The 14400-nt window shown below is 51.6% G+C and overlaps 2 protein-coding genes across 2 annotated transcripts in view; one reads left to right on the forward strand and one right to left on the reverse strand.

The window, feature by feature from the left end:
• LGALS9 (galectin 9) overlaps nt 1-14400 on the forward strand; it is a 106794-nt gene that overhangs the window by 23730 nt on the left and 68664 nt on the right. The window lies entirely within an intron of this gene.
• LOC112609185 (putative TBC1 domain family member 29) lies at nt 10614-11951 on the reverse strand. The gene is given in 4 exon segments (XM_025361695.1): nt 10614-10887; nt 11163-11208; nt 11685-11787; nt 11886-11951. Coding segments are annotated over 4 exon segments (489 nt in total).

Genomic DNA, 14400 nt, shown 5'->3' on the forward strand with positions numbered 1-14400 from the left:
ATTGAATTTTGCTCTCACAGGACATGTCGGCCTCTCCTCTCCTGGTCTGGGTGGGTGTTCTCTAGCAGGGCAAACAGTCTCTGGCCAGTTTTTAGACACCGTGTTTTTGCTTCCTAGAGGACAGACGACTCAGAAGTGTGGGCAGCTCCCAGCTTTGCCAACCCAGGCAACTCTCAGTTACAGAGGGCAGGGCAGGGGGCAGAGGCCAGTGGTGGAGCCGAGACCACCTGGATAAGACCACCTGGCCTCCCGCTATGTGGCAGCATAAACCAGTCCCCTGCCACCCCGGCCCACTTCACTTCCCTCGGTGACCCTGACCTTTCCTTCTTGGCTTCAGCACAATGAGAATCATGTAATTATTTCTATGCCTATCTCTCCACTGCTGCCTCTAGATGCTCCCTGAGGGCAGGGCTGATGTCTGCTGTATTTCCCCACCCACCCTGGTACTGAACATGGGGAGGTTTGAAATAAACCATCACTAAATGAGCTCAGTGAGGGAATGAACAATCAATGCAGAATCTCCCCTGCGTTCAGGCTGCACGATCAGGAAGACTGAGGACCACTGGCCTCCCACCAAGGGTTGGGTGCTCTCCACGTCTGATCTCATTAAATTGTCGCCAGAGTAGTGGGACAGTGGAGTGGTGAAGGCTTGGACTCAGCAGTTGGACTACCCAGGTCCGAATCTCAGTTCTCCACTTACTAACAGTGTGACTTTCTGTGCCACCTGTAAAATGCACACAGTACCTACCCCACATAGTAACTGATCATATACACACAGAAGGCTTGGTTTAGTGCCTGGTTCCTAGAGATCGCTCCCACAGACCTCCTAATACTGTTAACAACTCTAGGGTATGGGTGTTGCCTCCCTCCTTGAACTGATGAGGGAGCTGAAGCTGAGTTGATGAACACATGCCCAATAAGAGGGGGAGCACGAATGCTCCAGAGCCTCCTTCCTGGGCTCTCCTCGGGTGTGGGACATCACCACAGCCACAGTCAGGTGGATCTTTGTGGGCGTGTGATCCAGGGAGGAGCTCATGGAGTAGAACCTGGGCTTCAGAATGGGGAGCCGGGAGAGCAGGAAGCCAGTAGACACCCACAGGGATGGGAACTCCTCCAGCACCTCCAGGAACGTGGGGCTATTGGTGAATTTCCACTTGGTGTACTCTGAGGGCAAGTGGAGGGTGATGTGAGTGATTCAGGGAGCCTGCCCCGCTTTGGGGAAAAGGCTGACACAACCCAGTATTCATTCATTCCTCCACTCACTCAACAAACAAGTCCATGTGCCAGGCACTCTCCAGGGTGCTGAGACTACCAAACTAGAGAAGAAATAGTTCCTGTCCTGGAGGAACTCAGTCCAGTACATTTATCTAACTTATGTGACCTCCACTATCGGCAACTCGTGGACAGGGGTCAAATTTTTGTTGCAACTTAATTTGGGGCAAGGCTTTGGAACCAATCAGACCTAGGTTTAAACCTTGGCTAGGTGTCCTCACTGCTATGGAATCTCGTCCCAATTACTTATGCTTTGTGAAACAAGGATAGCATTGCCTGCCTTGTGGGGATGTTATGGGAATTAAATGAGAACGTATGTGCCAAGTTAGTACATTGCAGCCACAAAATAATGGTGGTGGAGGTAGTTGGAATCGATATAATTAGCTATAATGATGATGATAATAATGACAGTCAGTGCCTTTTGCAGACTTGGAACCAGATGGTTGCAGGTGAGTTAATGCATTCTCTCATTAACTTATTAATTCAGCTGTCTGTCTGTCACTCTGTCCATAATGCCCATTTATCCATTCATCCACACCATCCATCCCCCAATACATCTTAAGTGACAAATTTATTCCAGTTTTGGGGAAAGCAAAGATGGATAAGAACGGCTCCCCTTTCTAGCTAATATTCAAGGCAGTGCACTTGGGTTGCATCCTGCAGACACTTGGAAAAACCCAGTTCATTCAACATAGTTGTGTTGTGTTACATGGGCCAGCGGATGATGCCTGGCTTCCCACCAGCCTTTGACAGGTCTCACTTTGGGAACCTGGGTGGATCCCTCTTGGGAGTTAAAGACCAGCTCTGGGCTCTGGCTCCCCACATGCTGGGACCCTCCACATATCCCCTGCCCACCAGCCCTGATCTTCACCTGGCACACGGCCTCCAGCCTGTGTCTCTCAGGCTCTTCTATGGCCACCTGGGCCAGCTTTTGGAGCAGCAGCTGGGCTGGGGGGTGGTGATATCCAGGAAGTAGGTGAGGACTTGGCTGAGTGGGCAGCAGGGCAGCCTCTTGTCACTGAACCAGTAGCTGTCTGGACGGGGAAGGAAGATGTCAGGATGGAAAAGGGGCCCCATTTGGGATTCTCAGAAGGTAGCGAGGCCCCCAGGGCAGACACCCCCTATTCTCCAGCTGCAGGGGAAAAGAGGCTCTGAAGTCCTGGCTCTATGAGCAAAAGGCAGGAAGGAGGTGGCGCACAGAGAAAGGATTGCCAGGAAAGGCTGATCACCAGCCCCCCAAGGGGCACTAAGTTGGCATGGTCCTGATGAACTAACCATGTCCTTCCCTGGCCCAGACCTGAACTTTAGCAAGACACCCATTGGCGATCTACAGACTCACAATGAGTAAATCCACCAAAGACTAATGGATACCTCACAGGCCAGTTGTTCACTCAGAGAAAAGCCCATGACTGCAGTCCCCTGGGTGCTGTACCAAGAGGTGCTGGGTGAGCAGAAGATGAGCCCAAAGGCAAGTCCCAGGGAGTAGCATGCAGGGCAGTCACAGCACAGACCCTGGGGCCAGAAGACATGGGTTCAAACCCTGGCTCCCCACTTTCGAGGTGACTGAAGCCTCTGGGCCTTGGGTTCCCTCCGTGTGAAACAGATCTGATACCAAAACCTATCTTGCTGGGTTGGCATGAGCGCTGAATGAAATCGTGCATATACTAGTTGGTGCTGTGGCCAGGTGTGGTAGCTCACACCTGTAATCCCAGCACTTTGGGAGGCTAAGGTGGGTGGATCACAAGGTCAGGCATTCAGGACCAGCCTGGTTGACATAGGAAACCTCGTCTCTAATAATAATACAAAAATTAGGTGGATGTGGTGGTGGGCACCTATAATCCCAGCTACTCCGGAGGCTGAGGCAGGATAATCGCTTGAACCTGGAAGGCAGAAGCTGCAGTGAGCCGAGATCATGCCACTGCACTCCAGCTTGGGCAACAGTGCAAGACTATGTCCAAAAAAAAAGAGTTGCTGCTGTGCCTGGTAAACAGACTCCCTAAATATTAAGTAAAAATATGAGCATGACGTTATTTCCATTCGACCAGGGTCCTGATGAACCATATCCATCACCCTGCAGTCACAAGGACATGTCTCCTCGTCCTCACTTTCTCCTGGATGGTGGGGGACACTGCCAGGCTCTGCCTCACTGATCCCACTTTTTTAAAATTTTTTTGAGACGGAGTCTCTGTCACCCAGGCTGGAGTGCAGTGGGGCAATCTCAGCTCATTGCAACCTCCTCCTCCCAGATTCAAGTGATTCTTGTGCCTCAACCTCCCAAGGGGCTGGGATTACAGGTGTGCACCACCATGCCCAACTAATTTATTTTTTATTTTTAGTAAAGATGGGGTTTTGCCCTGTTTGCCAGGCTGCTCTCAAACTCCTGACCTCAAGTGATCCACCAGTTTTGGCTTCCCAAAGTACTGGGAATACAGGCGTGAGCCACCACGCCTGGCTGATCCCACTTTCTGACTTTGGTCACTGCATTGAGGGAGATACACTGGCGGTGTCATTATCACTGGAGAAAGTAAGGCCAGGGAGCCATGCCTGTGCCTGGGACTGTTTCCACAGCTGCTTTCACATAAGATTTTGGCAGCCCACCCTCTCAGCAGGAAGGACAGGGATGGTTGTCACCGGCAGGCCCAGGCCTAGCCCCTCAGTCAGGTGGGGTGGCTGGAGGATGCCAGGCAGCACTGGCTCCCCGGCCCAGGGCTCACTGCTCTCTTCCAGGGCCTCCAGGCGCACTGTCTGGTGGGGTGCGGGGCCGTCGACCACTTGCTCCAGGATGCCTTGGACCAGGGCCGGCTGGTTGCCTGGACAAACCCCAAGGTGCTTCCCTGGCAGGTAGTTCAGGCCTTGGCCCTCCTCACAAGAGAATTCCACCAGGATGCTGGTGTGGCTGGGAAAGGAAAAAGAAGCCTCAGGTGGGCCATGTGCCCTGGCTCATACCTGTAATCCCAGCACTTTGGGAGGCCAAGGTGGGCAGATCACTTGAGGTCAGGAGTTCAAAGCCAGACTGGCCAACACAGTGAAAGCCCTTCTCTACCAAAAATACAAAAATTAGCTGGGCGTGGTGGCGGGCACCTCTAATCCCAGCTACTCCAGAGGCTGAGACAGGAGAATGGCTTGAGCCCAGGAGGCAGAGGTTGCAGTGAGCCAAGATCACGCCACTGCACTCCAGCCTGGGTGACTGAGTGAGACTCCATCTCAAAAAATAAAAATAAAAAAAGAAGCTTCAGGTGATGTTGCAGAATTTCTTCCAGGGCTCCCTGATGGGCAGGCAAGATTCCTCAGGAAATGTGCCCTCCTTTCATTTTCCTGGCTGGTTCCACAAGCCTGAGCCACCACGCTGAGCTTGGGATGAGGCATTCCCACAGGCAGGGGTGCTTGAGAGGGCCCTGGGAGCTTCCCTCTGGGGAGGAGGGGGCCCACCCCTTCCCAGTAGCCCTCTGAGTCCCCCCAGTGCTCGGCCACAGCCTCCGCCTGGAGAAAGTATCCCCCTTGGAGATACATGGACATCAGAAGAAACCTTTCCTTGTCACCAGGACAAACCCTGTTCTTATTAGAACCAAGGGCAGTTTTCCTAATGCACGCGGGGAGGACTGCACAGATCAATGAAACCTGCAGATAATCCACAAGGCTCTTTTCCCAGAGCTGGGAAATGTCCTTCCCTGCCAACACTTTTCCTGAAAGTTCTTCAGAATGAGTCAAACAGTTTAAGTCTGTCTTGCACTCTCCTTTTAGTGAAAGAGTTCAATGAGGAAGGAGAGGAAGTGGAGCAGGTGCTTAGTGTCCAAGCTGGAAAAGTGGCCCGTGGTTAACCAAGAGTAGATGTAAAAGTACAGGTGGCTGTGGGTTACCAGGTGGGCTGGTCCTACTGACAGTGTGGCTGCTAATGCCAGCAGAGGCTCCTCTCCTCTTCCTTCAACGACTGATTTCTTCTGGCCTTTCATTCATTAGAATAAAATGGACAGGGCATCACCCGAGAAGCCCTGCACTTTCCCTTACCTGGATGTCGGACTCTGTAGGTTCTGCCGAGATTTGAGCCTCATGGTGAACACATTCTTGGCGTGCATGCTGCTGAGGGCTGCGAAGGACACAGAGACAGTGAAACGGCAAAGTGGCTCTGGAGCGTGGGTGGCGGAAGCCCCCACATGTCTGAGTCAGTGACACCTGGACACTACCCTTGGGGCATGCTGCTGCGGTGACCGTTGGGGTTTTCTTTACTTTCCTTTTATTCCACTGTTTCTGAATCACAAATAAAGATCCTTGGTCTCATACAGGGCAGCTGTGTTGCTTCCAGGTGTTGGGAAATTCAATTTAGTTACCTAAAATGAAAAGCCCCAGACATCTCCATGGCTTGGGACCCACAGGAGAGCATCGTTGACATTGGGGAAATCTTAAATATGTAGAAATCTTCAGGACTACCTTAGTCAGGGCACAGGGCACAGCACCCCGGGGTGCAGAGCGGAGAGTTCACCACTACAGCCTGGAATCGCCTCTGCGACGCCTTCTTCACGACCCTTGGCTGCCTTTGCGGCTGGAAGGCGGGGGCTCAGACCCCAACACGGCCACAGGCTAGCAACGTGCTTCACCTCCCTGAACTGCAATTTCTCCTTGTGTGCCTTTCTCCCAGGAGGAGTGTCCAGGCTCACTTAGCCCATGTGGGCCAGGAACCCCGCACAGTGCCCGGCTCACAGTAGGCCCTCGGCAGATGCTGTCCCCTTCTCTCTCCACCACCCTCCTGGGGTTCCCTCCTGAAACAGCCTCCCTCAGCGCCTTGAGTCTTGCACCCTAACAGGCTCTTGCATGCAGTGAGAGGGAGGCGCCCAGGCCAGCTGTCTCTGTTCAGAAGGAGACCCGGGGGTCTCCTTGACCGTGGGCTCAGGGCTCAGACTCTAACACAAACAAGCCCCGTGTGCTGCCGAGAAGCAGGTACCTTTGCTGAGGTCCAAAGGCTGTGAGTCCTGCATGAGCCTGTAGTGGTGTGGGTCCCAGGTCACACTGGAGGTGTAGAGCTTGGGGATCTGAATGTGCTGTTTGCCTCGGACATCAAACGTCTCACAGGCTGCCTGGAAGAAGGTGGAGCAGACTGGGGTTAACGGTCAGCAGCAGCAGCATCCGCACCACCGGGGCTACCACTTTTTAGGCCCTTACCATGGACCAAACACTGAGCCGTGGGCTTCATGTGAGTTCTAAGCACACTTACCTGATAGGGTGACAGCAAGGACTCAAAGAGGTGCCTGGGCTTGGCACATAGTAGCTGTTGCTACTATTATAAATATTGCTTTGTTTTTGTTTTGAGACAGGGTCTCACTGTGTCACCCAGGCTGGAGTACAGTGGTGCCATCATAGCTCACTGAAGCCTCAGCCTCCCCGTGTTCACGCAATCCTTCCACCTCAGCCTCCTGAGTAGCTGAGACTACAGGTGTGCACCACCAAGCCCAGTCAACTTTCTGTATTTTCAGTAGACACTGGTTTTGCCATGTTGCCCAGGCCGGTTTCAAATTCTGGGACTCAAGTGATCTGTCCACCTCAGCCTCCCAAAGGGCTGGGATTACAGGCAGGCGCCACTGTGCCCCGCCATTATGAATGTCAATGTTGACATCATCTTGTTGTATCCTCATGCCCACACTGGGAGAGGTCTGATTGTCCCCTTTTCGTGTTGTGAAACCACATGGAGGAGGCCCAGGCTTTGGAACCAAGCCTGCCCCGATGCACACTGTTGCTCCTAAGCACCACTGCTGAGTGATGCACTGCATGAGTGACGAGTTACCTAAATTACTGGAGCCAACCATTGCAATAAAGAGCTGTGGAGATACTGAGGGGATCCAAAGTGGATCCGCCACTGTGTGGTGCCCAGGCTCTCTACGGCCGAACAGACACAGTAGTTAAGAGGCGACCTAGGTAGTCAGTGGGGGAAAGATGTTAAACTAGAAGCTCCCTAAGGGCAGGGGGGGATCTGTGCCTCCTCTTCCAGAGTGGTGTGCACAAGTTGGAGCTCTTCTGGGGGGCTGAGGGAGAGCAGCAGTGACCTGCGCCCTCAGGCCCGTGGCCCTGGCCCATGTCTGGGACCACATCTACAGGACCACGGGCAGAGGTCATGGCACCTGGGATGTTCAGCACAGATGTCCTAGGCATGAATGCTCCCTGTCATGTCCCTGCTGTGGAGCAGCTCTGGCTGGGAACCGACCTTGAAGTTTTGCACGGCCCTGCTGAGGAAGGCATCCTCCTGCCCACTGAGCTCATCCTCTTCCCACGTCAGGGTGAGCTGAGAGGCCCCCAGGTGGGACAGCTTCTGGTTGAAGTCATAAGCAAAGGCGCAGAACTGAGGGTACCTGCTGGAGCTGAGGACAAACACGGCATACCTGCCCGAGGATGCACACAGATTCATGTCCCATGCAAGCAGCACCTGGCACCCAGCACCCAGCACCAACAGCCTGGAGGGCCAGCCCCAGACTCTCCCCCTCCAGCTGGAGCATGGAGTTGCAGCCCCTTCCAGTCCTCCCAACCCCCCAGCCTTGTCACCAACTCCTATGACCACCCCATGCTTGGCCTGAAGACCTGTGAGAGGGACTGGGTTTCCGTGGCTTGACCCGTGACACACTCCGAGGGCAAACCTCTGAGCCAGGGTCCCTCTGTGCCTGGTCAGCTCTGAGAAGACCCCGTGTCTACACCCAGTTCCTTCCCCTGAGCCAGATTTTGGGTCCTCAGGGCAGGGTTAGAAGGTATAGGAGGAGGAGGGAAAAAGCTTTACCTGAATTTGTTGGTGAGCTCTTTCAGCATGAAGAGGGATTTCTTCAGTTTCTAGAAACAGAGGAAATGACAGAGTTCTCAGGCCAGGATGAATAAAAACACTGTTTTTTCCTTTCCTTGGGAAACCTGGCCACAGCAGGCAGGAGAAGGTTCACAGCCCACAGTGGAAGTTGGTTTACGTGTGGGGCCACCTGGCCAAAGACCTGGTTGTCAGCTGACAAGTTTAGCCTGTCTCTCACTCCAGCTAAACTGTAGCAACTCGTGTGGGCCCTGCCCCTTGGTGGGAGACCCAGAACAGCCTGGCCTCCTCCCATCCAGCCCTGGCAGAGGGGGCCTGCCTTATAGCAGGGCATCTCCAGAGGGCCTCCTAATGGGCCGTGATTCTCTTCTGGTTTGGAACCTGGTAGAAGCAACAGCAATTGGTCCTATAGTCTCTGAAATCAGGCGGGCTCTCCAGGAACCCAAGACGATCCCAGGAGGTGTGTGACCCAGCAGAACTAGCGTCAAATCCCATGGTGAGTATTACTCCCTTTTCATAATTTATTTTTTAGTTATTCCCCTTCAGAACTAGCATCAAATCCCATGGTGAGTATTACTCCCTTTTCATAATTTATTTTTTAGTTCTTCCCCTTCAATTACATTTTCATTCTTCTGAGCACTGGAGAGACAGTCTCGAATTGGTGCTAATAGACCTTTAATACCTCTCTCATTGCCTGTCACTCTTTTTAAAAAACAAAGAAAGAGCAGGCCTTGGTCAGGGAATAGTATCTAGCTAAAATTCATTAACTTCATTTTGTTTTTATTGAATTTGTGTTTTGCTGCTTTCTATTTGTGAGAGTGATACAAGTTTCCTTTAAATGTGAATTTGTAAATACAAACAGGTAGGTCATTCACAGAAATATATTAAATATATCATAGGAAAGGTGGCCCTCCCATATGGCAATAATTATGATGGAGGCCAGCAAATGACCTGAGTGACCCAGATGGCCTGAGCACTGACTCCCAAATGCCCTCTGTAGGATGTGCTGCATTCCCCAGACCCTTTCCTTGGTCCTCCCACACCCTACCATCCCCTAGACCAACCAAACCTCAGGCCACCCACCTCTCCATTGCTGGCGCAGTCTCCATTCCCAGATGTGCTGGTCACCACCAACAACAGCTATGCCTCGTCCAGGCAGCTCCTCCAGCCTGTACTTGTCCATGCAGAGAACCTGGACGGTACCCAGGTGGACATCAGCCCTCAGCTCCCAGTAGATGCTCTGGCCTTCCTCCCACACCTCTCTCAGGCCAGGGCTCCTGTGCTCATCTGTCTCTTCCAGTGCCTGGCACAGGTGTGGCATGGAGGAGGTGACTGAATGGATTTGAACACATCATCCTCGATTCTCCTTCCCTGCTCAAGCCCTGAAACTAACCCATCAGGAAGCCCTGGATGCTCTGCCTCTAAAACACTGCCTATCCTATGTCTAAACTCCTCTCATCACGTCCACTGCTATTTGCAATTCTGTGTGTGTGGAAATATTTCCACAAAATTGGAATGAGCAGGTCACAGCTGCGCCTGGAGGGAATGGCCGGGGAAATGTGCCCTCGCCTTGCTGTTCTATCCAGGCCCACCCAACTGAGGATGGGGGACCTGCCACCACCCTCCTGGCAGTTCCGGACTCCTGGGGGCTGGCAGGGGAGCACCCAAGAGTGTTTTCAGTGACCTGACTGACCTGGTCATCAGTCAGTCCCATCTTGGCCTAGGCCTCTACGTGGCATAGATCACAGCTCATCCCTTCGTGGCATTACACTGGCCTGTGCCGTGTCCTCAGGGTCACATCCGTCTCCCAGAAGCCGTGCAACCCTGGAAAACCCATGAACCTGTCTAACAGTCAGGTTCCTCCTCTGTGCATTGATAATGACTTTGATGCCTGGTTTGCAGGGTGCTAGGAGGGTAGAGGGAGGTGTACGCTGGAGAGCTCCTTGAGGGCAAGGCCTGGCTCTGTGTCACTCACTGTCAGATTTACAGCCTGGGGCTGGCCCAGCATGTGGCCACCATTCCCTAAGAATTGGATTTGCTTCATCAGTGCTAAAGGCAGGGGCTAGAGCTCAGACAGACCCCCTGTGTCCTGTCTTCTTTATCTGCAGCTTACTCATTCTTGCCCCTTTCACATGCACCCTGCAGAGCAGGTGTTCACTGAGCTTCCACAAAATTCACTAGAGCAGCTGATGGATATTGAGGCCTGAGGTCTCCTGCCTGGGTCTCTGGAGTCCTCAGGGTCTCCGTGTGGCCCCCGTGGTCTGACACTGAGGACACACCTGTAGTTTGCTGATCCCAGAGGGAGGGGTATGTGCCACCTGGGGTGGGGAAGATGTTGGGGCATGGCAGGTGGCTCCTGGGACTGCCCCCCAGGGTTCAGACAGGCTAGGGGTTTCCTGCCACACACCCTCATCCAGGGCTGTTGGGCCTGGGATACAGCCCCCAGTCAGAACTCAGGTGGGACGGGCCTTGGCTGTCACCCAGCTCCCTTGCCACTTTACATGGGGACCTGTCTCCACAGTGGGTGATTGGGCCCGGACGTGGGTCACCCTCAGCCCTCCTGGGCTGCTCAGTCCATGCCAGGACTGGCTGTTCCCACACCTGGCTGAACTCTTGGCTCTGGCTCTGGGCCCGCGGTCCCGCCTGTGCCCTCTCCCTGAATGCTCTGGGGGTCAGAGACACTGATTCCCTCGTCTCCCTGGCTCAAGCCTTGTTGTCCTGGCACCCTTGGAGGGGTCTGCAGGAATGAGGGGCCTCTGCTGCTCTCTGAGGCTGTCAGTGCTCACAGGGAGGGGTGGGGGCTCCCACAAATGGGTCTGGCTCCTCCAGTGCCTTTGAGGGCCCTGTGAGGGGAAGAGAGGGCCACCGTGGAAAGTGGGGGGGGCTTGTTGGAGGGTCTTGCCCACATGCCCCTCCTGCGTGCACAGCATGTCCAGTACACTGAGCGCCTGCCCTGAGGACTGGTGGGTCTACTGTACATTCTTAGAGTCCGGGAGGAAGAGGAGGACGAAAAGGTGAAGAGGAAGGTCCAGGTAGTAGGGTTGGGGGTCCTGGGCACTCCTTCACTATTGACTCCCCCAGAGGGTAACTCGGGTGGGGACCTGGTACTGGAGTCCACCTGGGGGTGGCAGGTCCCCATGCTTCCTTGTTAGTTTCTTCATAGAAGTCCGAAGGTGTTTCAGAACAGGATCATCGTCCAGGGCCCAGGTATGAAATAACTGGTCCTGAAAACCTGCCCACAGGCCAGACCTGGACGTCTTCATGAGGCGCTCTAGAGACAAGGTGGGCATCAGGCCAGAAGAGTTCCCTGGGAGAGGTCAGAGCCCACAACCCATGGCCACTTCGGTCTCCCACTGGGCAATGCCGGATCCTTTCGTGGCCACTCCAGGGGTCCAGATATATACAGAAGGCTGTGGCTAGGGGGGTAGCCTGGGCAAAAAAGTGCTCACTACACTCCCGACTTTCATCTGCATCATGTAGGGAATGGGCTTGGTGTCATTGTGCACTGCTCCAGCCCTCCCGGACAGACCTCTCTCTGGGCCAGAACAGAGGATCATGAGGACAGTGTGAGGAAGCTGCCCTCGGGACAGTCAGGGTCTGACCCTAGTGCTCCCCAGGCCCCACTGGCCACATGTGGACTTACTCCTCTGAACCTTAAAGGCAATGCTTGTTATTGCCATCAACACCTGTTCCCCTTCCAGCAAATACATATCCCACAGGTGCAGGGTGAGCCCAAGAGAGATCTGTGGGGACAGCAGGCACGGGAGAACCTGGCCCTTCCAGGCCGTGGCTGGTGGCTCGAGCTGCGCCCACTGGGGCTTCAGTCCTCAGAGTCAGTGACCTTCCCCATGAGGGTCACCTGACCCCTCCAGGACACTGGGTCAGACAAGGTCTTGCAGCTCCTCATGGCGGGCACTCATTTCAGTGGGGAGGTGGTTTCTGGAGAAAGGGGCTTGCCCAGGGCTTGATGCTTCCCTGAGACCTCCTAAGTCAGGTCCTGGCCCAGTCCACCCATGAGCCACTACACCCGGCTTGGGTTTTTAAGATTAAATATATGACTTCAAAAGAAAGTTAGTGCTTGTAGTGGACACTCTCATGTCTTCTGGAAATTGAATTCACTTGTCCTCCACCTGGGTATATGGGTGGACAATTTGGAGAGGTGCTAAGTGAGGATATTCTCTGCCGTATTCATCTTTCTCACCAGTTTCTTAGATCCCCTTCTGCTGTAGTTTATTCAATACTCTGCCAAAATGGAAGAATCACAGAAAAGTCCTCATTACTCATTAGTGTGAGGTTTTAACCCCATCCATCTATGGACCACTAGATATCTGAAAACCATAAAAAAAAGCAACAACTAAAATGTTTTCATTTATTTCCCCTTACTTCAATGGGTATTCAAACTAACTCTTCAGAAATAAGTTAGCTATAGCCAGACACAGACACTCATGCCTGTAATCCTAGCACTTTGGGAGTTGGAGTTTGGTGAATTGCCTGAGCTCAGGGGTTTGAGACCAGCCTGGGCCAAAAACCCCGTCTCCACTAAAAATACAAAAAATTTGTATTGGTGGCACAGGTCTGTGGTCCCAGCTACTCAGGAGGCTGAGGCAGGACCTCCTGAGGCAGGAGGGTCAGAGTTTTTAGTGAACCAAGATCATGCCACTGCACTCAGTCTGGGTGACAGAGCAAGACCTGTCTCAAAAAAAAAAAAAAAAAAAAAAAAAGAAAGAGAAAGAAAGAAAGCAGTTAACTAGTAGTAGGGGGAATATCCTGTGGTAACATCTGTACTTATCAAAAGATAAAGAAAAAGACAAGAAAAACGCTGTCTCTACTAATAATTTAAAAATTACTGGACATTCTGGCACACACCTGTAATCCCAGCTACCTGAGAGGCTGAGTCACAAGAATCCCTTAAACCTAGAAGGTTGAGGTTTCAGTGAGCTGAGATCGTGCCAATGCACTCCAGCCTGGGTGACAGAGAAAGGTTCTGTCTCAACAACAACAACAACAAAAATTACTAGCATGTCAAATAAATTACATAGATTGCATTGCTTTGGGCTGGCCTTTATTTAGCAAGTAAACAGAATGAGGAATGTTCTTTCTATGCATTTCCTATGTTCTTTGTGCTTCATGAACTAATACTTCTGTTACTCCTTTAAGGAAAAACATTTCCTAAGAAATCAGCAGGTCACAGGAGGGTCAGAGGTTTTAGTGAAACGAGATCATGCCACTGCACTCAGTCTAGCTGACAGAGCAATACCTGCAACTGGCTTTGTAGAATTACTTCAGCCTAACCCTCTTTTTAAATAAGAAACCTAAGGCCATGAGGATCAGGACTGGATGTGTATTCTAAAGCATCTTGTTTGATGCCTAGGTTGGAAGAATGTCACTATGAGTCAACTAAGCAATAACTAGAATATTACTTATTCCAGAAAGTTTTCTCTTAACTCTGTAGTTTCAGAACCTCAAGGTCTGTGAATCATTACCCATCTATAAGATGAATCAAATTTAACTAAATGCTAGTATTGTGAAGAGTTAGTTTTTTTCCATTTCTGTTTACTTTGATACTATCCTGATAAACATATGAATATAATGAGTATGGAATAACCAGTAGTAGAGATTGCTCTCGCCTTCATTCATTCATTTGACCAATATTTAATGAGCATCTACTATGTGCTGGGCTCTGTACTAGGTGCTAAGCATATATGTGTGAATAAGACAGAGGCTGTTTTTTCTCCCCTCACAGAGCTTCAATTCTATTGGCCTATCGCTCTTTCTCATATATTTGGGAAGGGAAGATTTATATTAGTAGTCTACAGAGCATCTATTTAATCTTTTTTTTTTTTTTTGCCACACCCAGGCACTGTCACAGGGCAGGACAAAGTCTTCAGTAAGATTGGAGAGCATGGTCATTGCCTGGGCATTTATCTGTGTCCAGTATAACTCAGGTCTGTACTGAGCTGCTCATATGCTAATACATTCCACCTGATTAAGGTTCGTGGTGTTTTAGAAAAGGCAAAAGAAACGCTCCGGACAGGCAGGTTCAGAACCTGTCAAACACAAATTTCACTTGTAAAAATAGATTTCTCACTATTCAGATTTGAAAAGGCAATTTAATACAATTTTACCAAACAAAAAGATGGTTGCATATTATAAGTGGAAATGTAGAAGATTAGTACCACAGCATGTAGGACATGGCTGTATATGTTGGATTTAAAGCCAGTTCCTGAGTATTCAGTAGCTTGTTAGCCAATCTATGGATTTTTTTTTTTTTTTTTTTTTTGAGGGAGTCTCACTCTGTTGCCCAGACTGGAGTGCAGTGGTGCGATCTCGGCTCGTGACAACCTCCACCTCCTGAG

The sequence above is a fragment of the Theropithecus gelada genome, chromosome 16 (genome assembly GCF_003255815.1).
Source record: "Theropithecus gelada isolate Dixy chromosome 16, Tgel_1.0, whole genome shotgun sequence".
Taxonomy (NCBI): Eukaryota; Metazoa; Chordata; class Mammalia; order Primates; family Cercopithecidae; genus Theropithecus; species Theropithecus gelada.